Raw genomic sequence first — 25,800 nt, forward strand, 5'->3', positions numbered from 1 at the left:
GTCACTCTCCCACTCAGCAAGCCTCGGTAGCCTGCTAGTACCCAAAGCGTAGAGCTGTGAGGGATATTTCAAGCTTTCTGCATGCAGTCCCCACTCACCTGTAGCTTGTGGGGCTAAGCCCTTCACTAGCACCCTTAGCACAGCCAGCACTGTCCCCTCATGGACTCCCCCCTCGCTCTCCTGGCCATTGGCAGCACCTTCCCATGCACCTACATTCTGCCCGTCCCGAGGGCAGTGTCCAGCACTCATCCAGGGTGGGGCGGCTCTAGGAACAGACTGAGCAGCCAACATCACGTTCCCAGCACTCCCAGATGGCTCAGGCCACCACGCTGCTGTCCACGGCCTCCATCCATTGTGCTCTAATTGCTTGGCATGTACACCCTTTCTCCTCTGCAGGAGGGAAGCCCTGGAGGGGGCAGCAGGTCCTCACTCTTTCCTCGCTTCCACCTGCCAAGCAGCACCTAGTGCAGGGCCATGCTCCTGGTGGGTGCTCAGGAAACACTTAGCGATTTGAACTAGAAACCTTCTCCCGGGTTCGGAGCGGCTCCAGCTGTCGGATGCCAGCTGTCAGGGTTGCCGTGAGAGGCAGAATGCATATTCATCTCAGATCCTGTCTCGCTGCCTGCAGGTTCACCTGGCCCACCGGAACCATGGACCCCATCCTGCTCCTGCTCTCTCCTGCGAGAGGGCTTTCAGTATTCTGGATTCCCTTCACAGTTTCTGGGGTGCTGCCCTTTTAGGAGGGGTGGGATTGTCAGGAGAGGATGCAGAGGGAGGTGTAGGTATTAAAACCATCGGGACAAACTTAATGACTACCTCTCATGGGGGTGTAAAGAAGTGATGTTGAATCCCCGTCTCCAGCTCAGCCACACCTTAATCAACAGGGTCCAGAGACGTCTGCTACTGATATGCTTCCCTGACCCCTTCAGTTGACTTCCATCCAGTGGGATAATCAGTCCTGTGCCAGACTATGCCACTGGAGATTCCTGCTAGGCACAGTGGGTCCTTGAATCTAGGAAGCCAGATTCCTAGCCAGGGGCAGGGACGCATGAGAAAGGGCCTGGTGGGGAGGCAAGGGGTGACAGAATCACCACCACAGCAGCCCAGCAGCAGCACAGAGACCCTCACAATGCATGTCCCCAGTGTTTTGCACATAGGGTGACCTGTGCTTTGTATGCATTACCTCATGTACTATGTCAATAGTCCTTGTGTGAAGTCACCCCAGACACTCTGGGCTGAGATGAGCAAAGTTGAGCCCAGAGAAGGGACATGGTTAGCCCAATGCCACACAGCTCAGCATGGCATGGTTGGGATGGGAAGCCAGGTAGGATGGGTTTGGGGGCTTGTGCCTGTCTAATGCATGGGCAGGTTTAGTCCTCTGAGAAGGGGAGGGGTTAGAGTGGTCTTGGCAGGGGGAGTCCCTGCAGGATGGGGCTGGGGAAAGCAGGACTGCCGGCTTTGGTTGGAACTGACCGGGACCCATGCTGTAGGGACCTCCAGGATAGGAGAGCAAGTTGTATGGCATTGCCTCATAGCACAGTTCCCTACAAGACTCAGGCTTGGCATGATCTCTCCTGTGACCAGCAGCTCATCCCCTACCGGTACAGCTCAGGCCACTGGGGCCGCGAGGCTGGCTGGGTCTCCTTCCTGCCACTAGTGGAGGCAGACACGGTTGGCAAAGATGGTGTTTGGCCCGCCACCTTCCTCTCGTGGCTCTCTGTAGCTGAGCTAACCAGGAAGCCTGAGCATCACTAGTGGAAAATCTTTGAATGGGAAATCCAGGAAATAGGTCAATGGACAGCAGGTGCACTAGAGAAGCGACAGTACCCATTTCTGAGGTCCTGTTCCATGCTTCCCTCCCATTAGATCAAAATAGGTTAAGTTTCCCTGAAAACTGGTCACCAGGCCATTCTCAGAGAGCCAGTAGCCACTACTGCATCTGTCAGCCAAACCGCGGGGGTAGGGAAGCACTCACAGGTGCCTAGCATGTGGCAACAGTTGTCTCAGTATGAGGACTTCTGATGCTTCCTCAAAGATGCAACACCCAGAGGTGTGCATGGACACAAGTTCAAGAGGTACAGAAAACGGAAGTGTGAGACCCAGGGGGTGAGATCTGTGTCCCCTTTCCCTGAGTCCTGTGACTTTTCAGGCACATCAGGAGGTGAAGCAGGAAGGCTGGGTTAGCAGCACTGTGGAACATGCTCTGAACCCACCCTCCTGCCGCAGCATATGAGAATATGCATCAGGCCACTGAGTGGAAGGCAGAGCTGATTTGGCTGTGAGGTGGGCAGCCCCATTTCTACTGGGCTGCAGGGACAGACTCTACCAGTTACACCAGCTTCACTAACAGAAACCAGAGGGGAGCTGTGATACCCTCTTTTGCCAGATATTTTTGCATCCTTAGTAGCCCTGTGACATCATGCTGGCCAATGCAACATCAACAGGTATACACAGACAACTAGGAAGAGGACCTCTGGGAAATCTTTTGCTTTCCTGATACAGGGGTCTCACCTTGCTTGAATGCAGATGTGATGTGCAGAGCTGGGACAACCACTTCATAATCATAAAGGAAGAGATCCTGTCTCTGACATTGTGTGGCTACAGCAGCAGTAGCAGCAGTAGGCTCCAGAATCTACCAGGTATAAGATCACAGCTCCACCTGTTGAAGCCATGATAGCCAAATGTATTTCAGACAGGGGTCACCGTGCCTGAAACTCAGCAGGCAAGTGGCTTCCAAGGACACAGAGCACACTCCCAGGCAGAGCTGGGACTGGAATGGATTCTCCTGGCCACACACAGCAAGACTCTTCCAACCCAAAGACAGGTGAGGTCCGTGGACACCAGCAGCGGTGGGACTGGGGGGTGCGTCCCTAACTGCAGTGTGTGCACCCTGGGATAGCTCTGCTCTCCCTCCCACAGGCCTGGCCAGCCCTCTCCTTGAGCACCACCTTGTCTCCTCCATGCAACAGTATGACGAGGCCTGGCCGACAGCACCTGCATGATGCTGTCATAGATAAATGACATGTGTGAGGGGACTGGCAGAATGGTGGCTGTCAGCACGGCTAACAAGATGGCACTCCTTTTTCTGTCTTCCTCCTTAGAAATGTACTGAATGCATCAGTCTGCAGCAGAGCTGGGCAGTATGTCCTGCCTATAGCCCTTCCCCTCCCTGGCTCTGTGACAGTGACCCACACTCCACCTGCCAGCACCTGTACCTTGGGACCCAGAAATTTCTGTGGACACAGAGCACATTTCCCCCACCCATCCTGTATACAGAAAAGCTGGGGAATCAAGGACTAATGGGCACTTCCTCAGCCCAGCCTGAGGGGATGGGTTCCCTCCTCAGGCTCCTGGGTGGGATGGCTTTGGGGAACACGAATGACACTAGTTCCAGAAGTCCTCCAGAAGTCCATCACTCTACTGAGAGCAGGTCCTTTACCAGCACATCTCTACTCTGTTGCACCTGCCATTCATTGACCTGTTTCCTAGATCTCCCACTCAAAGCTTTTTCCCTAGTGGTGCTCAAATTCTTGCCTAGTGTCACTTTACAAGCCTCAAGTAGGGCCAGTGGTCCTCAAACTTTCTTGTGTACACAGATTTCCTAGAGCCGTGGGGTGTGAGGTACAGACTGTGGGATGTGACTCACTCAGGCAGACTGGATTGAGGCCTCCGACTCTGCATTTCTAACAAGGCTCCTAGATCGCTGGCATACTCACTGGCCCAAGATCCAGACTCCTGTGAAGGTTTGGGCCCCTGGCACTGCTGACCTGTGGAAGCTCAGACCAGGTTTGGAGCAGCCTGGGAGAGCTTTGTGGAGGAAGGCAGGAGCTTGGGGCTGGCAGTCCTGAGGCCCTGGGAGGAGTCTAGGGTGGGGCTGGGGGAGGCAGAGATGTGGCGACTTGCCCCATGCTGAAGCCATGCCCGGTGTGTGTGGGCTTTTGGAGTGGCCCATCTCTCTGCAGTTGATGGGGCCCTTAGGTTATAAGGGGCTGAAGTGCTCAAAAAGCCTTCTCTGTGCCCTGACCATGTTCTCTTTGCTGTCATCCAGTACTCTGGAGGCAAAGTTTAGCCTTTCCTCATCCCCAAAGCCTTTCTCTCTTACCTCTTTTCCGATGGCTTGTCCCTTACACATGCACTTAACAAACTGCTCCCCATGCGTGGACGCTAAAGACACCGAGTGAGGTCATTCTCACCCACAGCCATCTACCTTCCCTGAAGCAGACTAGAATATGCAGTCCAAATGGCACACCTGAACCATAGTATGATTTTATTGTTCTCTAGTTATTTCACGGACGAATTAGGAGTCACTAGATTTTATTGTGGCAGAGGGCCCCAAGAGTCATCTACACTCACATCACTGTTTTGTCATTAGCAACAATGCTTGGATTATTTGTGGCTATCCACAGTTTACAAGGAGATTGCACGTGATTCTTACTATAGCAATGGAGAAAATCAACCTCTTCCCCCCCCCAAAAGCCAAGTAGTTTGTCTCATGTCATCCACTTGCTTGGTGCCCTCTGCAAGGGTGGGGTAGTGTGGTTAACATCACATTGCCTTGTTTGTGCTGGCCACACAGTTGGGCGTCCCAAGCTCACCATTAACTGCACTGTCTAGTGCCCACCCCATTTCTAGGAAAGGAAGCCACTGTATGGCGCCCTCTGGTGTTCATATGAGGACATATCACACATCTTTCCTAGAACCTTGCAATATAGTTTACACCACAGTGAAATTGAGGAACTCAGAGAGACCTCATTGACCGAGTCCTAGCCCTTTTCTCTTTACAGCAACTACTTTTTTTTATTGGAAAGGTGGATATACAGAGAGGAGAGACAGAGAGGAAGATCTTCTGTCCGATGATTCACTCCCCAAGTGAGCACAACGGCCAATGCTATGCCGATCCGAAGTCAGGAGCCTCTTCCGGGTCTCCCACGCGGGTGCAGGGTCCCAAAGCTTTGGGTCGTCCTCGGCTGCTTTCCCGGGCCACAGGCAGGGAGCTGGAAGGGAAGCGGGGCCGCCGGGATAGAACCGGCGCCCATATGGGATCCCGGGCATGCAAGGCTAGGACCTTAACCACTGCGCCACCGCGCCGGGCCCTACAGCAACTATTTTAGGCAAAGTTAAGAACAAAAAGTAGTACTGCTTTTTGCCACCACTCTGCAAGGTAGCTGATATGTGATGACAGGTGGCAGTTCACTGTTCAGGAATCCTGCAGGTCAACAACACTGACACCTGGCTCCTGCAGGCCCATGCCCATGTGGTCCAGCACAGACCCTGGCCCATCTTAAAAAACAGCCAGCCCGGGCCCAATGCGATGGCTCAGTGTCTAAATCCTCACCCTGCAAGCACCAGGATCCCATATGGATGGTGGTTTGTGTCCTGGATGCTCCACTTCCCATCTTGCTCCCTGCTTGTGGCCTGGGAAACCAGTAGAGGATAGCCCAAAGCCCTGGGACCCTGCATCTACATGGAAGACCCAGAAGAGGTTCCTGGCTTTGGATTGGCTCAACTTCAGCCATGGTAGCTGCCACTTGGGGAGTGACCCAGAGAACAGAAGATCTTTACTTCTTTCTTCTCTGTAAAGCTGCCTTTCCAATAAAATAAATAAATCTTAAAAAAAAAAAAGTCAGTAAGCCCTGGAGCATGAGCTCACACTGACATTCTGTTTCTTGGCCTTGTTCTCTAAACAAAGCCTTCGGCAACTAACCCAGTCAGACATACCCGCTCTCCACACACCCAAATTTACACCTGTGCTGGCTGCCACTGCCCAGGCCACAGCACCAACCACACAGCTCTGTTTTTATACAACTGTCTTCTGCCAAGATCCCTGCAGGATGAGCTAATCTGAACACCTTCTAGAAGGCCCTACAGGTGAGATGGTCTGAGAGAAACCGAAGAAGGTTCTGGGAGTGCCACAGGCAGAGAGTGGCCACAGGCAGACACTTAGCAAAGAGAGGGACTGCCTCCAACCTGCTGCCCTTCACCCTGAACCAGCTCTGGGCACAAGTGCAGGTACAAGCAAGCACTCAATTAGGAGACCCCAAGATGTAGAATCTAGAATTCATGAAGCAGGGTCAGACCACAGGGCAGTGCTGGAAACCACCAGGGTGGCACTCTCCCTCCATACAGAGGAAGGGAGGTAGGATTTGGGGAACAACATGATGAAAAAAGGAACTTTGAGGAAAGTGACGTGTTCGGGCAGGGCCATGCAGGTGTCTGGCTGCCCAGCTGAATGTCATGGGGAAAGGACAGGGGTGGGGGACAGAAGCCTGAAGACCTCCCCAGGAAGGATGCTCTCCAAGGGTGTGGGTGGGGAAGGGAGCAGGAGCCCCCTCCAGGGAGCCCAAGGTGACCTCAGCCACTCCCTTCCCCACCTGAAGCACTTCCCATCACTACCACTTTTCAGCCCCTGAAGATACTCTCTGGATTGTGAATTGCTTCACACTTGCTTCCCCGAGCAGATGATCAACTCCTTCGGCAAGCAGGTCGTGTCTCACTCATTTCTGTCTGACGCCAGACACCCCACCTCCTGCTGCCAAAGTCCACACGGGGCAGGTGCTTCAGGCGCTGCAGCTGTGAGCCCAGCCGCACCTGCGCAAGCGCTGCTAACTATGAGACAGCTGTCCGTTCTCCCTATCCAGAGGCCTGGGTAGCGGACAGGGCTGGGAGTGCCATGAGCTTCTAGCCCTGGCCCTGGGGCCAGGCAGTCTGGCTGGCACGTGGCAGCCAGAGATGTATGTGCCCCATGTTTTATTGCGCTTGTCACCCGTGGCGACGGGGCGCCAGAATGCAGGAGACACTATCATCCTTACTCTCCCATTCTCCCTTTGCCTCCCAGTTGTCTCAAGCAATGTAACACTGCGTATATTATTCTTAGAAATATGAGGACTGTCAGAGCCGGAAGCGCCTTCGGTGTCTATCTGGATGCCCATCTCCTTGCCGGTCCTGAAGTTGTTTGGAGAGGGTCCCACAGCAAGTACATTCCTGGCGGGTTGGACGCAGTGCCCTCACTCCCTCAGCCCCTTATCTCATGTGCCCTGCTGTTTAGCTCCACCAAATCAGGTGCTCTGCTTCCTTCAGATAAGCTCGTTAGGGAGGCGTTCTGAGCACAGGTGGTGCCCAGGCTGGGCTCTGCTGTGGGGATGCAGAAAAGATATGACGATCAAAGGAGTCAAGAGTCACTCTCCTGGAAATTGGGACTTCCCCTGGGATCAGTGTGGATGGAACAGGGGAGAAGGAAGGAGGATACCTAGAAGGCAGGGCCTTGGCAGCCAAAGCCCTTCCCACACGCCAAGGGGAGAGAAGAGCATTGGATGGAACAGAGATGGGGCTGGGGCAGAGAGCTGGAGTGCAAGACTTCAGGCCAGGTCTGAAGATGCCACTGATATAGACCCTATGTCCAGCTGACCTTAAGTATTGGGGTCCTAAGGCACTTGACCTCCATCTTAGAGCCTTGGTGTTCCTTTCTGTGTAATGGGTCCAGGTCTGAGTTACATGGTGAAGAGGGCATTGCTGGAGAAAATCTGGATGGGGCACAAGCCTGGCAGATCTGTTTCTTATTGGAAGTGGGGGTTCTCCTGCAGTGAGATGCCTAAGAAACCCCCAACGTGTGTGGGCCTCTGAGATGTGCCTCCTGGACACGCCTCTGTCACCAGCCAACACTCCATGCATCACAGGTTCCAGCTGAGTCCAAGTTAGCACCAAGTTCAGGGTGGCACTGAGAGCGGCCGCCTCTGGCAAATTCTGACACCAAGGTGTGAGTGTGGCACCAGCCTCCAATGCCCCTGAATGTGAAGGTCGCCCTGGGCTCTGCTGCCATGTGCCACCCCTGGCCCTTCCGTGTCTTCTCTGTGTTCCGTTACTGCACTGTGCTCTCTCCAGCAAAGCCTCTTGCTCTCAAACCCCCGGGGAAGGACACCCCAGGAGCCAGACAGGATCCTTTGTACCACCCTGCCTTCCTCCCACTCCGGGCCTTAGAACTGGGTTCCTCTACAAGAATTTGGAACTAGCTAAGTCCTTGCTGAGAGTCTGTCCTGTGCGCTCCAGGTCCCAAGCAGTTCCTCTGTTATCTGGACAGTGCCAGACACCCCTCCAATAGCACAAAGTTGAGAACCCCTTCCCTCAGCTGTCACATGAATAATTCCCTTTCAGGATTATGAAAAAGAAGGATGTGTTATTCATCTTCCCCAGAGAGGAAGAAAAAGCCCAAGTTGAGGTAGAAGACAGAGAGGAAGGGCTAGAAAAGGAGCTCCCGGGATTCAAACCCTCCTCCTGCTGACTGGTGGGGTCATGGGGTGGTCGGCTCACTAAGATAGGTGAGCTGAGGTCTCAGCCCTAGCCCCTGTGAATGTGACCTTATTGGAAAGGCTCATGTGCACATGAGGTCATGAGGTGGGCACCTGTCCAGCATGCCTGGTGTCCTTTAGATGGAGAGGGTTTGGATGGCAAAGCAGATGGGCACACAGGGACCCTCGAAACTGAGGCTCGCCTGAGGTTGCCTGGAACCACTTCTACCTCCAACCTGCCAAAACCCTGCTTTGGGATTTGCAGCCTCCCAAACTGCAAGACAGTACACTTCCTGCTGTTGGAGTCAATGAGCACGAATATGCTCAGCCAAGGGACCCTCAGGCAACCGGGTCGGGGAGGGCAGGGACCCCAGGAGCTGAAACTGGTAGAGGCTTGGAGAGCAGACCTACGTGCCGAGGGGACCCGGATTCAAGGCACAGACACACAAACCCAACCCTACAGGGCTGACGAGTGGAGACACACCACATCTCTAAGCCAAAGGACTTGGATCTCCTCCATCGGCAAAAGTTGTGAAAACTACCCCGAAGAATGAACAGCTGCCATTCGTGCTAACTACATCCATCACACATTCATCTTTCGTTTCTGTTATCATATCGCTGTCTCCGGGGACCCCTGTCTTGTCATCATTTGCCCTTTATAATTTATTCATCTTGTTCTTGCCTGCGTTCATTCCACTTATCAGTCATCTTTATAGTTGTACATGAAAGGCGATGGCTCCTCCCAGGGTACGGCAGTCAGTGTGGGAGATGGGGTCTGTCGGGGAAGACCCTCGCAAGGCTGCCGGAGGTCGCATTACAGCCTCCAGTGGGTGTCAAGGTACAGGAGGGAGAAAGGAGACACGAGAGGGAAGGATGCTGGAAGAAGGGGGCAGGAAACAAGAGGGAAAACATGCAAGCAAACATCCAGAAAAGAGAAGAAAGGAGGCAACAGAGACACAGAGGAGGAAGGGAAGAGAATCTGGGAATAAGTAAAGGAGAAGAGAGGAAGGGGGAGGCAGTGATGTGAAAAACTCCACTGCGCTCCTTCTTCTTAAACCACCCATTGGTTTGTCTTCCTTGGCGAATTCAAATACGGAACCATGGAACTTTCTGAGCTATGGGGACCTGATCTTGGAGTGGCAATGGTAGGATCCGTGCACGTCTCCTGTACTGACTGCAGAGATGCAGGGTGAACTGGCTGGGCAGAGAGTGTGTTCCTTTGCTTTGTATTCCAAGGTTGCCCGAGTGAGGACACAAAAGCCAATCTTTAACTAGTGAATTGGAACTTTAATGTTTATCAAGCAGTCCTGGTCTCCCCCTCTCCCGGGCTCGCCCCTCCACCCCCCACTGCCTTCAGGTCTCCTGCTTACTGGCCCCTGCCTCCATCACTCAGTAGGTGCCAGTCCTAGCTTCTCCCCAGATCCCCCACAGCCCCAACTTGAGCAGATACACTCTCCTTGGAAGACGATTCCCTGAAAATTCCCAGAGGTAGAAGGGGCAGTCCAGGGCCTATTTTAAAAATCACACTTCTTTCTTGAGGCTTCTTGGTTACTCTTGGAAGGGCGGCTGCTGCTCCATGAAAGGATGGCCTGCCAGCTCATAGCCCCGGCTCTGTTGTGCTGGCCTCATCTTGGGGTTGCCTCTCAAATCATGCTCTCAACTGACACAGTCGTCTTATTCCCTACTTTCTGTCCCTTTCTTTCCCATATTCTCACTGAAACTTTCCAGCCACCCTGTCCCCACAGTCACTCCTATTCAATGGTTGGCAACACTGGCACAAGTGGTATTCTGGGCCTTGGCTGTAGACCCAGTGTTGCTGGTTCATTGCGTGACCTGGGCAAATGTATACCTCTAATAGGGGGAGAGTGGCGCTTCATTTCTCATAAGGTGGCAGCTGAGACAAAACTGAGGTAGAGTGCTGGCCATCATGTCTGTCATGTGGTAAGTGCTTCATAAATATTCATTATGACTACAGAGCAATTGTCCACACCACTCATTTTATAATAACATGTGCTGTCTTGTATTGTTGAATGGTGTGCATGTGAGTGTGTGCATGCAAGCAAAATAAGTTTCTGGTTACCAACTGGATGGGAGACTCCAAGAGGGGAAAGAAATGTGTTTTAGGGGACCCAGGTCACCAGTGCCTGGAACTCACTCAGGACACTGCCTGGGGGTGAGTAGAGATACTACCCTTGGGGGAGTTCTGTGAAGAGGAACAAATTGAGCATGAAAAGGAGTGGGTTGGGGAAGGGTAGGGTAGGGACCAGGATAGAGTGAAGGGGAGGATGGGAGTGAGCAAGGGTGAGACAAAGAGAGAACAGCTCAAGGGGAATCACTCTTCTTGATGCCAGCAGGGGTCAGTTCCAAGGCCCCAAGGAGGCCTCATGATTTTGAAATCACAGCAAATTAGAAAGTGACAATGCCATCGTGATTCTGGCACCAGGATGGCTCTAAGTCACCAGAGAGACTCTGGTTAGGCTGACTACCAGGGACACCGACCTCTGATGGATGAGAATGGTCACTGTGGTCTGGTTCCTGAACATCCACTGTCCTTGGAGAAATGCCAGCTCTCCCTCTCCACATCCTAAATGAAGACACCTGTCAGGGTACCTTCAGTTCTGTGTCTGCTTTGTTGCCTTTCGTGATGGTTGTGGTGTGTATGTGTGTGTGTGTTAACCACAGCACTATTTACCCTGCTGGCAACAGGATGCTCACTCTGTGACTAGCTGGGAAACAGAACAAGCTCTCTGCACTGCCTTTCCCTGTTTCTCTACTCAGTGAGAAAGTGGAGGGCTGATTTTAATGGATTGATTTTAATGGATTTTGAAGCTGGAAAAGTGCCTAAATTGCTGAGGTTACCAGTTTCTAGGTTCTTTTTCTTTTTTTTTTTTCTTTCCAATTTGCTTCTTCTTAATCAGATACAGAATGTGTTTGCTGGGGCACCTGGTGTACTCACTCCAGACACGCGTCCCTGCCCTGCCCCCTCCCCGGTTTTCCAACACACAAGAAGTCATGAATAGGCTTGGCTTGTAACAACACCTTTGACTTGGCGGGAAGAGAACATTTTTGCTTGATCCTGTCCCAGCATTTGCTAGTGGCACACTTTCTTTGATCTCACAGCGGAGAACCAGCCAGCAAGAGTACCACCAGTTCTGGTTTCTGGACTCAGCATACTTTTTACTTGGTCATTTTCTCACTCATGCACATGTGTGTGCAGCATGCGGTATCCTTGGAGCTCTGAGCCCCAGTCCCATCTTTGCACTCTGTCCCTCTTGCCACAGATAGTACCTGCCCAAGGAGCTGTGTGACGCTTGATCTACAGCTTAGCCCTGCAGCTGGCCTCGCCCCTCACCCTCTCCTTTTTGCCCCCCCATACATCAGTGTTTCTTTTTTTTTTTTACCCGTTACTGCAAACTTGCCCAACTTGTCTATGTGATTTCGGAAAAATGCCACTGGATCTCTCAGTATGACGGATTAGCACAGATTATGGGGAACAGTGTTAATTATCGGTGGAAGGGGGGGGCTGGTGCGTCCCTCCAATGTGCCTCTGATTTCCCCTGGGCTTTTCTGCCTGGTAATAAGCCTTCTTCAATCTGGCAGGCCCCTTGGTGAAATCAGCACCACGGACAGTGATATTGATTGCTTCTGAGAAACCATCACAGCTGCTCAACCAAATTACCTTTGATATGTGACCTTTAATGTAATTACTGCAACATCAAAGTATTTCTATAAATTATTAAAGAACTAATACACTCCATCATTTAGCTATGCTATTATATGTAAAATAAACAACCACAACTTAATGATAGAGCCCCAACAATCCACACTTGCTACTCAAATTTTCCCAGTTGCCAGTCTCTCCCTGTTCAAAGCCCTAAGCTTCCCCTGCCCCCAACACCAGCCCTCCCTCTCTCGTTCTATTTCCCCATCTGATTCCAGCTTTCAGCCATCACGAAACTCCCCAGCAATCTCTCTCGAGCTGATGAAGGGCCTCCTAGAAAATGTGGTATTTTCTATTCCATTTGGGTGGCTCTAAAAGATCTATCACAATCTCCCCCAAAACAAAGTACCATAAACAGTTTATTAATCAGCACAAACCTTTCTCAGAAGCCTTTGATTATCCTACAATATGGCTTTATGCTTCACACATAACATGGGGCGATACGGGGCATATTTCTGCCATCTTACAGAGGGCACCCAGAAAGTAATTACTATAATATATGTGCACGGAGTCGCGCTGCTGAATAACCAACCGGGGACCCGCCACCCCACCGGAGCTGGGCTCCACGCGAAGTCTGCTCTGCGTGCCGCTCGCCGCTCCATTTCCATACATTTGCATTCGCGGATATGTTATTAAGATGACTCAGCCTCGTGCTTTGCAATCACAAACACCCAAATGCAATACAAAGGCTGTCTTCACAAGAGGACGGCTGGTTCCATTCAACACTCCCCAGCCCTAAACGACTAAGGAAAGCTCTCCCAGGCAGAGGGACGGCTGCCCACCCCCTGCCACTCCCCACCCCACCCCCGCCGTGGACTGCAACTCCTCTGGTGGCCTCCCACAGTCACCTGGTTAACCTTTCCCGCCGTGGGGCAGAAATGGAAACGTGTGTTTACATACGGGCTGCTTGCTAAGAATGTAAACATGCCTGTGCAAGCATGGGTGTGCATACCCATAAAACACACGTGCTACCCCGCAGGGCCCACCGTGGGAGCGAAAGCACCGTCTATTTATAAATTCTTTAAATTATGCCCGCAAACACGCATCTTTCCATTTATCTTTAGATACCCAGCAGCCGTATATCTCTCCACACCGCACTCCCTCCCCCCACACTCCCGCCGCCGCCACCGCCCCCCCAGCTCTCTGAACCCGCAGGAGAGACCGCGCGGACCCTTGACCCGAGGAACACTTCTTATTTTATGGTGATGAACTAGCCTCGATAATAGCCATGGCTGATATCACACCCAGTTAGGGGGGCCATAAATAATTCTCTTCTCCCCCGCACAGAAGCTATAAACCAGCGCCGAGGCGCGATAGTTTATCAAAGACGAGGGCTGGCTCCTTAAATAAACCGCGGTGATCTCACTGGGCGCCGCCGCCGCCTGCTCGGAGGGGAGGCCTCCCCAGCCCCCCAGCTCAGCCCCAGCCCGCGGCCGCCTGGACGCGCCTCCAGCTGGGCCTCCCACTCTCCCCACGCCGGCCGCTGGCCCCGGGCGGCCGCTGGCCCCGGGCGCCGTGACCCTGGACGGCGGTGGCCGGCGGGGCCGGGCCGGGCGCGCACGCGCGGCCTCCCGCCGGCGCGGCCTCCCGCCGTCGCCCCCTGTCGGCGCGTAGGCCGCTCGCGCCGCGCCCGCCGCCACTTACCCCGGGCAGGGTCTTCTGCTCGTGCAGCGCGCTCTGGGCCTTCAGTGCCGACTCACGTTCGCAGTAGGTGAGGAAAGCGCAGCCTGAGGAGGGAAGCAAAGCCGACAAGGGTCAGTGGAGCGTCCCGCACCGCCACCGCCTGCCGCCGTGCCCCCGGAGCCGTCGTCGTCACCCCCGGCTCCCGGGCCCCACCCGCCCCGGTGCGTCTCCCACCTCTGTCGCCCAGCACACTCCACTGGGAGCTTCCTTGCCTCTCTGCGTCCCCGGGCGTCTGCCTCGCGGCCCTCCCTTGCTTTTCTAGCTTGCTCCCTCCGCTCTCCGACTCACCACTCTGCATCTCTCCGCTCTCCCTACCGGTGGGTCTGGCGGCCCAGTCCTCGTGGCCAGGTGCCTCCACTCTGCCCTCCCTCCACGCCTCCCTCGGGGAGTGCTTCCGTCAGTTCCAGCCCAGCCCCTGCACGTCCCACGAGGGGGCGTCTGGGCTCCCTCACCTCCAGCACCTCCAGTTGCCCATGTCCATCTGTGAGGAAGACGCAGGCCTGGCTGTCCTGAAAAAGTGGATGGGGCAGTCCACTGTCCCCTGCTCCAATCCCTGTTGTCAGCTCAGCCAAGGTCCTTGTGGCGGTCCACTGGTTCAGAGAGGGTTTCTGGGGCTGCCCAGCCCTTGGAGGTGAAGCCCCTGCCTTGATTTTCCACATGATGGCCTCACCCCTGCCTGGCCTCTGTCTTCGTGTCTATGTATGGAGCAGCTTGAGCCAGGGCGACCACCACGGTGGCCCAGCCCCCGTCTAATTCTCCCACTGAATGATTCTGATCATGGCCCACAGGACCTGCTCACCAGAGAGCTGGTCCAGCCAGGGCAGTGGGTCAACTCCAGGGCAGTGGGTTAACTCTGAGGCTGGCCGTTCTGGGGGAGGTGCACAGCCTTTTTAGCTGTTCTGAGTCAGGCTTCACTTTTATTTGCCTGCAGATGTCACTGGCCTAGGGGTCAAGTCTGAAAACCCATGTTAGTGAAAGCAGGCACAAGAGTGGCCTGAGGCTTTGTAAGACCACTCAGGGCCTCAGACTGGCACCCTGCTCCTGTCTGTACCCTGAACAACCTGCACGCACCTGCTCCTCCATTCCCCTACTCTCAGACCCTCTCCATTTTCACCTCTCCTGGCTCTATGCATCCTTGGAGAATGTGGTAGTTCTGCCTACTCCAGGCAGCCTTCCTTGGCTGCTGCAGCCGAGGCAGCAGCAGCCTCCTGGCTGCAGGCCACACAGCAGGCCCACACATTGTCCTCTGTTTCCCAAGGATCTGCTCTGTGTCCAGCCCGGAGGGGGCTTTTGTCATGTCACTTACAAGCTACTGGTGTCTGTGTCAGCCCAGGGCACCAGCCACCGCCTACTCCTGTGTACCCTGCTCTGGCTGATGCTGCAGCCAGCTTGTGCCCAATACCCCATCTTCCTGCAGAGAATGTGCTCCTGCCCACCTCCCTTCCCTCCCAGCTCCAGATAGGATGTTGGAAGGCAGGAAAGCAGAATTGGAGAAAGAAGAGACTGGGGTGTTCACTTCCCAGTGCAAGTCTGCCTTCCTCACCTCCTGGGCAGCCAAGAAGCCTTGCTCTCCTTCCATCTGATGTGGCCAGATCCCACATCACCCTGCCCGCACCCCCCGCTCCTGGTCACTGGCAGACGGTTATTGATGGAGACACCAGAGACTGAAATGAATAGCGGTCAGCGGCCCTATGACGTCGTCCCTCGTGCTGCCGCCTGGCTCTCCCGGGGGCGTCACTCCTCCCGTCCCCTTGTTGGCCTTGTCCTTTGCCTGCAGCGGGAGGCTGCCACGGCCTCAGCTGCACGCAGGCAAGCCAGCTTGGGACAAGGTCAGTGGCAGGCTTGGCGGTGGGGGAGGAAATGACCATCCTGCTTCCATGCCCAAGATAACAAGGGAAAAAATTAGAGGGGAAAAAAAATCTGCTGTGTTTGTCCTGATTTCAGGAACTATGAGAGAGAGAGCTCATGGCTCTCTTGTGAACCAGGGTCGTTCAGGGTCCCCAAGATGCTGTGAGCCCACCCCATCCCATGTCATTGTGTTCCCTGAACTGTCCCCTGGACAGGCCACTGGGCGAGCCCATCACTGTCCCTCTCTCTGAACCCTGATATCCTTATGGATACCAGGGGGCAGCAATTTTGCCTGCTGGTCAGTTAAGATGAAGCCCATCTGGAGAGCCTGCTCTTGGCTTACAGTGGGGTGTGCAGCCATTCCCTGTCATGATGCAGGAGGTGAGGCTTCTGTGCCCCACTGCCTTTCTTGCCTATGGTGGGGTGTGCAGCCATTCCCTGTCGTGAGGCAGGAGGTGAGAGGGGTACAAGGCTCCTGTGCCCCCCTGCCCTCGTGGGAGGAAGGCTCCTCCCCACACTTCCTCTTCAGCAGATTGAGTCGGATGCAGCAGTGCCCACCCCTGCCTTCCAGCAGGATGGACTGCTAGGCTCATTTAAGGCTCTCCTGGAAAGGTAAAGCTGGGCTCAGCAGCTCCTAAGTCTGTTGTCTCTGGGCTGTGCTAGTCTGCTCCTTGGCCAAGGGAAACACCCTTGGAGTGGCAGAGTGGGAAGCAGAGCAGCTTGCGTGGGAAGGGGACTGAAGGAGGGGAGTTTGCCATTAGGGGATGCCTGCAGATGGCGAGACATCTGTGGGCCCAGGGTGCTGGCCTTGGCGGGGCTAGAGGGGTGTGTCTCTCAAGGAATCCTTGATGCAAAGGCTATCCACGATCCACTGGTGGACTCTCATGGAAGTGTTAGCTGGGGCAGTCTGGAAGCAGGGAGGTAGGCAATGTCATGGCTTGGCAGCCTCGGCATCTGCAAAACTCACTCTGCTATGGTGCATGGAGGGGTCCTAGGGATTTTATTGCTGGGGTCCATAGAAAGCCCTGGCTGAGGAAATGGGGACAGAATGAGACTCTCTGAGGGGTGAGGGGAAGCAGCCATGTCACTGTGACAAGAGGGGCTAGAGCCAGGCTCTGGACTGGGAGTTTCTGAGAAGGAAGGGGCAGAGTGGGGGGCATGGCACAGGACTCTCCTAGCAATTTCCTCCTGAGTCCTGATTTTTCACGCGTAGTGTTCTTGCTGTATGCTCATAGAGGACAGACCCAGGGTCCACTGTTGCAAGATTTGTAGCAGTAAAAAAATAAATAAATATAATTGGAAACTACCTAAATAGTAAAATATTGAAAACCATTTAACAGTCCCTTAGGGCAGGAATGTTTTTATTTTGAAGCTGTGACTACTCTAGAGCAGTTAAAAGATGATATGATCCTCAATGCACTGCCATGGAAAATAGAACAGGACAAGACTTGGTGTGTACAATGGCAACACCCGACTCCTCCCCTGGCCATGGGTATCTACACCTGCATGCCATGGACAGAGGTTACAAGTCACACGGAGATGAAAGCAGGGAAGCCGGGAGGGTGTGGGGCTGTCTCCCATGACTTTCACTTTTTTTCCCTGTTGGTTTTGACACATTTAGACCCAGAATGAATTCATGTATCACTTGCATAATGAACTTTAAAGAAAAAGCCATCTTTGCTGAAAGAAAAGAGGAGGATGGAATGAAAAGGAGGTGAGTGAAGCGGGGAGCCTGACCTGCAAAGAGATCCGCAGCCTATGTCCCTGGGCATCCACTGCCTGGCACGTGTGACCCCAGCGAGGCTGCAGGACCCAGCCTCAGAGTTCCCTGTCTAGCTGCAGGTGCAGGCTGTCACCCTTGCAGGCAGTTTAGGCAGAGAGCACAGGGAAATGGTTTTGATCTGTAAAGCCTGAGGTCTGGAGGTTGGTGTTTGATGCATGGAACTCTTGACCTAGTCTATGGTCTCCCTATCCACACACCCTTCCATCCTCTTGGGGTCCTCCCAGCTGTGGAGTGCCAATGGTCAGAGCCAAGGTGACAGACAGCTCCATGGGTGCCATGCCCAGGGCTGAGTTAAGACCTCTCTCTAGGTCTGATGGCTGTCCCCAGTTCACCAGCTGAGGATCAACATCCTATCTCCCAACCTGGCTGCAGCCTGACCTGCAAGGGTGCACTTTGGAGAGCTCTAGGGTGGGCACAGTGGGGTGCAGAGCAAGGACAGGCCTGGTAGGAAGTCACATGATGGTGCTGCCAGCATTAGCTGAGTGCTGGATTCCTACTCTGCATGGTGCAGGGTGAAGGATCACGTCTCCCTTCCTCTGGCCTGCACTGCCCTACCTCCCTCTGCTGTTCCCGATTCTACTGTGCACGGAACACTCTGGCCCCACTTGGCTGCCTAACCTTCTCCTGCTTACCATTCTTTGTCAATTGTCCCTGCTGTTTACCATGTCTGGGTCCCTGAGCAGTTGGTCAGCTCTGCGAGGGCGGAGACAGCTCTTTTGTGTCTGCAGAGCTAACTGGAGCTGGGAATGAGTTGTCTGGATGTTGGGGGACAAGAGGACAGATGCAGGAAGGAAACCCATGATTGGGGTGCTGTAGGGAGCTTGCTTGACGAGCACTGGAAGTGGAATGCAGAGTAAAGGAGGGAGGAAGAGAGCAGGAGGTTGCAGCCAGGAAGGTTAGAACTCAGTCAGGGAGAGGCAGACAGGTTGGAAAGCAGGTTGGGGTGGCAGCTTCACTCTCCACCAGGGGTAGCCTGTGGACTACTGCTGCCTCCTGAGAAGGTGGGTGGGGCCCGGGCCATGAGTGGGGAAAAACACAGCACAGCAGAATTAATTGCACGGAGATGGCAGTAATTTACAAAGCCCCCGTGTGCAGGGATAAAAGGCCCTTGTCACCATGAAGTGAAGGAAGTGCAATTTCCTGCCCAACTCGGTGCAGCTCCGAAGCCTGGGGTGTAATCATCACGCGAGGGAAAGCTCCCGACGCCACATGTTCCCTCCTCCTGCCCCAGCCGGGCCTTGGCTTCCTACTAATTGAATTACAGAATTAGCCAAAGGAAGGTGGGCTGAGAATAGGAAGATCTGGACTTTAATAAAACATCAGATCCTTCAGGCCCTGTGTTCAGCTAGCCTTGGCGGGGGGCAGGGGGAGGGGTTGGGGGAGGGGTGGCAGAGGAGAAAACTGGAGGGCAGGGAAGAGATGGGGCAGATTCCTCACCCAAGCCAGACCTAGGGGCTGAGGAGAGAGCTCCCTGATTTTAAGGGGTCCAGGAAGGGCCCTCTGCCCCCGAATCTCTAGCCACTGCCTGCCACACTGCCTGAAATTCACCTGAGTATCCCTTCTTGTCCATTGTGCACCTGAGATGCACCTGGAGGATTTACAGAGCAGGTGTGGCTGTTGCGGGGTTGGGTGGAGAGGCAGAAATGGAGAACTGAGCAGCTGCTCTTCAAGCAGGGTTGCTGGTGTTCCCCAGGGGTGTGAGTGGGCAAATACTACCTCCAGGGGCCCTTCTGAGCACGTGTCCTTCTGCCTCAAGAGAGATAAGCCACAAAGCAGGTCTCGCTTTGGAATGTCCTCCCACCTTGGGCCCTGCACCTCCTTTCAGACCTTACCTCTTGAATTCTTCCCTGCACCACTGCTTTCTATGGATTCCTGTGTGGCCTCACTTTGGGGGCATGTCCCAGGTTGAACCCCATTTCCCTATTTCAATGGTGAGCAACCTGAGGATAGGCTCATGGGCTTGGCAGAACCTGGGGATCAGCAGGTGGTCCATGGTTGTATGCCTGGACACTGGCTGTCATCTTCCCAGAACTTTTTCTTGCTGTTCCTGTCCCTCCAGGCCTTTCTGCCTGGGCCTCCCTCTCTCTGCCCCAGTGGATTCCCTGTTGATGGTCCAGCAGGTACTAGAGTTTCCTATTCTGTATGAGAAGATGGTAGTTTCCATCTGCAGCTCACAACTTGGCCTTCTCTCACTTCTTCACCACCATATGGCCCAAGAACACCACCCTTTCCTCTGTTGCCTGTCCTCTTGCCTTGCTCCCTCTCCCTTGGAGCCTGCCTGCCCTTCCTGCAGAGAGTTTCCTCCGCTTCCCCAGGCTGACATCTCTTAGAGCCTTGCCGACATCCCTCTCATCCAATAGTCAGGTTGCTGTGGCTGTCTTCCTTGCATGTGTGTATTGTGCATAGTGGGCTAGCAGTTACCAGAGCCAGGTGGCTGAGAATGCAGCTCCTAGTGTTAGAGGGAGCTGAAAGGCTGGGGCAATGCCTGCTAGAGGGCTGAGCTTTGGGCCAGTCAGCAGAACACTCCTGCCCATGGTTGCAGCTGTTCATCTTCCCCACAGCAGGTGGCAGGAGAGGGGTGTCACGGGAGTCAGAGAAGGGGTGAATGGCTCCTCAAGCCAGTGGGCCAGGGGCAATGCAACTTCATGCCGTTGAGGCTCTTCTCTAAATCCAACCCTCAGAAAAGAACTGGTCCATTTACAACCGTGCATGTATTTGGGGATGAATTTGGTCCATGAGATGGCTTGGGGTTGGGGAGGGGTGGTGGGAACTCATCCTTTTCTCAGCCCCTCCTGCCCCTTGTATCCACAAGACAGAGGCTGGTAGGTGCTGGGGTCCTGATCTAGACCAAAACTCCCACATCTCACTCTTTCTCTGCTCTTGCTGGCACAGAGTAGCTGGTTTTCAGCCAAAGATCTCACTGGCTCAGGAGAGCCATGGGCCTCTCAGGGGTCATGGAGCAGGACAGTGGAGGGGGAACTTTTGCTGAGTGTCCCCAGACACTGTCCAGGAACATGTCTGGAGTTGGCCATTCCATTTATACAGCACGGTGCAAAAGGATCAAAGGTGGACACAACACATTGATGGCTTGTCTCTGGCTCAGCAAGCAGCTCCTCAGCTTCTTGAGGGGCTAAGGGGTCTGGGAGGTCTGGACAGGTGGCCACCAGTGCAGCACAGGTGTCAACCTTCCCAAGGTGACACATGTACAGGGCTTGTCCCTGCATCCACAACGCTGACTCCTGGCAGGGAGAAGGAAGGACTTTCACCGCTACACACCTTCCATGTTCCTTTGGCAAAGAACTTCTACTTGCCAAAGTGCTGTCATGCCCGTGAGCTCATCATTCCAACATCTGTGGCAGATCTGAGGTGCTATCAGCTTGTGGCAGCTCAGAAGCTGAGACTTGAAGAGGCTGTACGACAGGAAAAGAGACCTGAGGTCTCCTCATGGAATCCTTGCAGGGTCTGGGGACACTGTAGGGGCTGTCCTCGAGGAGACACTATGGGGTCCTGGTGGGAGATGTCTTCCGTCCTGCCCATGGCCTTTGCTTTGGTAAGGGGCTCAGGATGGCCTTGTCTCTTCCTGTAGGATCTGAGCAGCATAGGGCAAGGTGGTAGCTGCCCTCCCTGGACCATAGCTACCCTCCTAGATGTCAGTGGCAGCCATGCCATGGGCATTTCTGCTGAGGGTACTTAACTGGGTGTTAGGGTCAGCTTTTAAATGTACATTGGGCATTTGTTAACACACACAAGTGACAGGAGAAATTCTTTGTTGAGCCTAGAAATTGACTTATGTCCCTTTCTGATTAAGCTACTTGAGGAATTCAGATCTTCCCACTCTGAATTTTGTTAGAACAGGGTAGGAAATCAGGCTGGGTTTGGTAGTGGTAGGAGGGTCACTGGCTCTTGGAACTGAACTTGGTGGTGTGACCACACAGAAGTCCAGTGTAATTGTTGTGGGTACTCAGTAGGGCCAGGCTTGTTTTCATAGGTTGGGATAGACCACCTGCTTTGCCCCCTCTGCTTCTGAATCCCTGTCCAGCCCTGCCAGGTGGTGGTGAGCACTAGAGTAATCTTGGCCACACAGTTTATCCCCATGAGATCTGTGGGAAAATCACAGGGAACCCTATCTGAGCTGCCAATGGCAGTGGCAGTCCTGGGTAGTGTGTGGGCTCCATACCTGCAGAGGGAGCTCATTAAACAATTGTTGGAGCTGACATCTGGCACGGCATGTTAAGTCACTGCTCCTGACACTAGCATCTCATGTCTAAGTGCCTGTTGGAGTCCCAGTTGCTCTGCTTCTGATATAGCTCCCTGCTAATATGCCTGGGAAATAATGAAAAATAGCCCAAGAGTTTGGGATACCTTCCCTGTGGGAGAACTGGATGGAGTTCTGGGTTCCTGGCTCTGGCCTGGGTCAGTGCTGGTCAGTGTGGCCATCTGAATAGTGAATCAGCTCATAAAAGACCCCTTTCTGTCTTCCCTTCTCTCTATCCTCTGCTTTTCAAATAAATACATCTTTTTAAAAATGTATTTAACTGCATGGAATTTTCCTTCCCTGAGTTTCACTCACATGGAAGTGAGAGTCATTTTTTCCATACAGATGGAGACTTGGAGGAATCTTACTGCTCCCAAGCCTGGAGCCCCACATTCCCCAACATACTCAAAGGGAAAGCTCTGCCCTCATGGTGTCCTTGTGGGTATGTAGGTGATAAGAGTTGGCCCCTCACATCCCCTTCTCCCTTGGCAGGAGAACAGCTCACACTACAGGTACCTTTTGTGGCTTCTTAGGACAGACCTGCCCTCACTAATAATCCTGTTCCCTCCACACTGTGTCCCTATCACCCCAGGACTTCAGCTCATTTTCTTCCTGCAGCTTCGGGTCCCTTCCTGCTTCATGGGGATGCAGCTCCCAAGCTTCCTAGCACTTCAAAACAACCCTTTCACATTCACATGTGGAACCCTTGGATGCGTGCAGGGTTGGACAGTGTGTGGTAATGGCGTCCTCCAGCTCAGCCACGGCACAGGGCTGTTTCTCCTCTCTTGCATCCCATGCTTTGGGCACACAGGTGGCCACTCAACACTTGCCAGGTGAGGTGATTTCAGCTGGCATCTCTGAGTCCTCCTTAACAGGCCTGAATTCACTTAACATAACATAACATAACATAACATAACATAACATAACATAACATAACATAACATAACATAACATAACATTAGAAACACATCAACCAAGAAATTCTAAACTCAGCATTCAAGATAGGCTGTTTTGTAAGGACCAACTGCCAGGAGTCTCATGTCATAGGGTCCATGCTTGGAAAATGTGATTTTCTTTTTAAAAGCAGAGAAGCAAATTTTCACAGTTGTGGCGGGCCGCATTCCAGCTGCCACACGAGGTAGGGGGTGTCTCGTGTGATCTCAGCCACAACAGGTACTCTTCTGGTTGGCCTTGGGGTTCCCACAGCATCACTCTTGGAGGGTCCAGTTTCAGATATTTAACAACATTTAGCCTGAGAGCTGCGACACAAAAAGGAATCAGCAAGCATGGCTGGAACATTGGGTCCAGATAGTTAATCCCTCCAATGCTCTGGTGGAAGTGTTGTCCACTTTTTGGCAAGTGTTGTCCACAGACTTTGGACTGTGCTTTAGAATCAGATGGTCCCAGTCCTGGGAGAGGCTGGAGCTACTCTAGGTGACCTCACACTTACGGATTCATAGGGAGCAGCTGGGGTGAGGGTGCAGCTGTGGAATGCGAAGGGTCACCTCTGGGGTGGGACAGGGCTCTGTTTCTTCCCTTTCCCACAGAGCTCTTTGAGAAAGAACCTGAACCAAGCAAGTGGCTGACTGGGACCCAAACCCAGTTGACAGCCTTGGGAGTAGAGGAGCTGTCACCTGTGGATAGTGTGAAGGAATGCTGCCCTCCTGCCTGCCTCCATTTCACAACCATTTGTGGGGTGGCTCACAATTTTTCAGACACACCCCTTATTCTGAAGGAGACTCTATACCTGCAAGGACAGGTGATGAGTGTACAATAAACACATATGCTTGGCTGAGGATCGTTCAGGAACAATTGGTGACAAATAATGGTCAATGATTTCTGGGCTGATGTGTCCACGCTGTGCTAAGAGGGCTTCCACGGGTTGTCTGGCTTATTTCAATTCTAGACATCATGGCTACAATGTCATCCCTGTTTCACAGGTGAGGGAACCAATATCCTCCAAGAGGAAAGCCTTGCTCGAGGTCTCAGAGCCAGGTCTCTGATGCAGACAGGACAGGGTGCCCATGCAAGTCCTGACCTGGGGAGCCCTGTGGAGAAGGTTATTCCTGGATCCCACCCAGGGAGGTGTCCTGGATGAAGCCCCTGAGGGGAGGCTCTGCTGGGAAAAGGGCTGTGCCCAGACAAAGGAGGGTAGGTTTGAGGTCTCTGGAATGATCTGGAAGAGCTGCATCGCCCTCCAACCTCCCAACATCTTCCTCAGCATCTTTCAGTTTTCTTTTCTCTCTTCCCTGTTCTTCCTTGTATTTCTGTTCTATTCTTTCCCCCTTTTTTTCTCCTCTCCTTCCTGCTTGCCCTTCTTATATGACTGGAATCCCATGTTTTTTCTTTTCCATTGAGCACAATGGTTCTATTGGCCAATCCTCCCCTTTGCAGATGTCAGAATCACATATGGGCACTGGTTTGTGCCCCAGCTGCTCCACTTCCCAGCTCCCTGCTTATGTCCTGGGCAGAGGCTGGCCCAAATCCTTAGGACTTTGCACCCACATGGGAGACCTGAAAGAAGCTCCTGGCTTCAGATCAGCTCAGCTCCAGACACTGTGGCAACTTGGGGAATGAACCAGTGGGTGGAAAATCTTTATCTCTTTCCTTTTCTCTGCAAATCTACCTTTCCAACAAAGATTAATAAATCTTTAAAATGTTTATATATTTGGGAAGCAAGGAGAATACGGACACACACACACACGAAACTCTCATTCAATGATTCAGTCCCCAAATGCCAGAGGGGAGGGGGGGAGGCTGGGCCAGGATCTCTGCTGGAATTTGGGAGCTCAATCACTTGAACTGTTACCACTGCCTTCCAGTATCTGTATTAACAGGAAGGTGGAGTCAACAGCTACGGGCAGGCATCAAACCCAGGCACTTTGGTGCCAGACATGGGTACCCTAACTGCTAGGTTAAATGGCACCCCACCCGCCCATCTTGTCTTGTTCCCTCCCATGACCTTTCTTGTTCACCTGTTTAATGCCTCTTCTGACAACTCCAGGCTGCCCCATTTCCCCATCCACAGACAGTGCTAACGTTGGACTTCCAGGTTTCAGTCATCACGCAGTTGGTGTTCCTGGGCAAGTCTCCCCCGATCCAACACCCTAGCTCTCTGACCAGCTGCAGGATATCTGGAGTCATGGGAACGTGCTGTGGGACACAGATGGGGTGACAATCTCCTGTGCCTTGTCCTGGGAGCCCTAGTGTTTTTCATGGCCTTTTGGAGCCTGGGAAATGATAATGACGTCACCTACTGGGGCGGTGGGGGTCCAGCAGAGAGCCTGCAGTGTGGCTAGGAGAGTAGTCACAATGGAGACAGGATGGCAATGGCTCTGGTCTTTACACGGCTGGGTGTTGTCCTCCTCCCTGTATGTAACCCACCCAGCACCCTCACCCAGGACAGGAACTCTCTCTGGGTCGTCTGCACAGCATGGGTCCTGCTGCGGGGGCTCAGAGCAACTGTGTTTTCACTGAGTTGAGATGAACATGTGTTTTTTTTCACCTCGTGTATCTGCTGTCATGGGCATTAATGAGCTGGCAGGGACCCATGGGGCAGAGTTGGCTTTGTGCTTTTCCAGAGAGGCTCCTCAGGGTCAGTGTGAGGGATGATCAAGACCTGGGACGTGGGCTGGGGAGAGGAGTGGGTGCTTCAGGCATGCACATGCTGTGCAGGATCTGGTAGCTCTAGGTAGGATGGCCTGGGTGGGGTGGGATCCTGAGCTGTGGCCCTGGGGCAGGAAGGGGATTGACTTCTGGTGGAGGGGATGGCTGTGGGAATGTACCCTCATCCATATAATCTGTTGGCTTCTATAGAGCACCCTGGGAACTCCCTGGTCATGGGACTGTGTCTGCCTGCCTGGCCTCTGGCCTGCTCTCCTGCTGGCACAGGGCCTGCTAGGGAATCACAAAGCAGAGGGGGAGGGATGGACATGGTTTGCATGAGACTACAGGCTGAAGGGTCTTTGGGCCTCAGTTTTCCTTTTCTGTGAAATGGGCAGGACCCTTACTCTGTTCCTAGCAACTTGCACAGTCCTGGCACAGAGCAGGAAGGAGGGAGCAAGAAGTGTGTGCGTGTGTGAGTGAGTGAGTGTGTGTGTGTGTGTGTGTGTGTGTGTGTGTGTGTGTGTGTGTGTGTCTTTCACAGAGAAGGGATGGGAACTGACTGGAGGACAAGGCTACACAGTCGTCCCCAGGCCAGGCTCTATAGTAGAGTCCCATGCAGCCC

At 53.5% G+C, this 25,800-nt stretch overlaps 1 protein-coding gene across 29 annotated transcripts in view; it reads right to left on the bottom strand.

Moving 5' to 3' along the window:
- The window catches only part of CELF4 (CUGBP Elav-like family member 4), a 260,549-nt gene that overhangs the window by 173,717 nt on the left and 61,032 nt on the right, over positions 1 to 25,800 (bottom strand). For all 29 annotated transcript variants that reach the window (XM_040984942.1, XM_040984941.1, XM_040984939.1 and 26 more), the window contains exon 2: positions 13,648 to 13,730. In XM_040984942.1, coding sequence (XP_040840876.1) covers positions 13,648 to 13,730 — 83 coding nt within the window. The remainder of the gene's footprint in view (positions 1 to 13,647; positions 13,731 to 25,800) is intronic.

Source organism: Ochotona curzoniae, unplaced genomic scaffold (assembly GCF_017591425.1).
Source record: "Ochotona curzoniae isolate NIBS_2020 unplaced genomic scaffold, NIBS_Ocur_1.0 contig_43, whole genome shotgun sequence".
NCBI lineage: Eukaryota > Metazoa > Chordata > Mammalia > Lagomorpha > Ochotonidae > Ochotona > Ochotona curzoniae.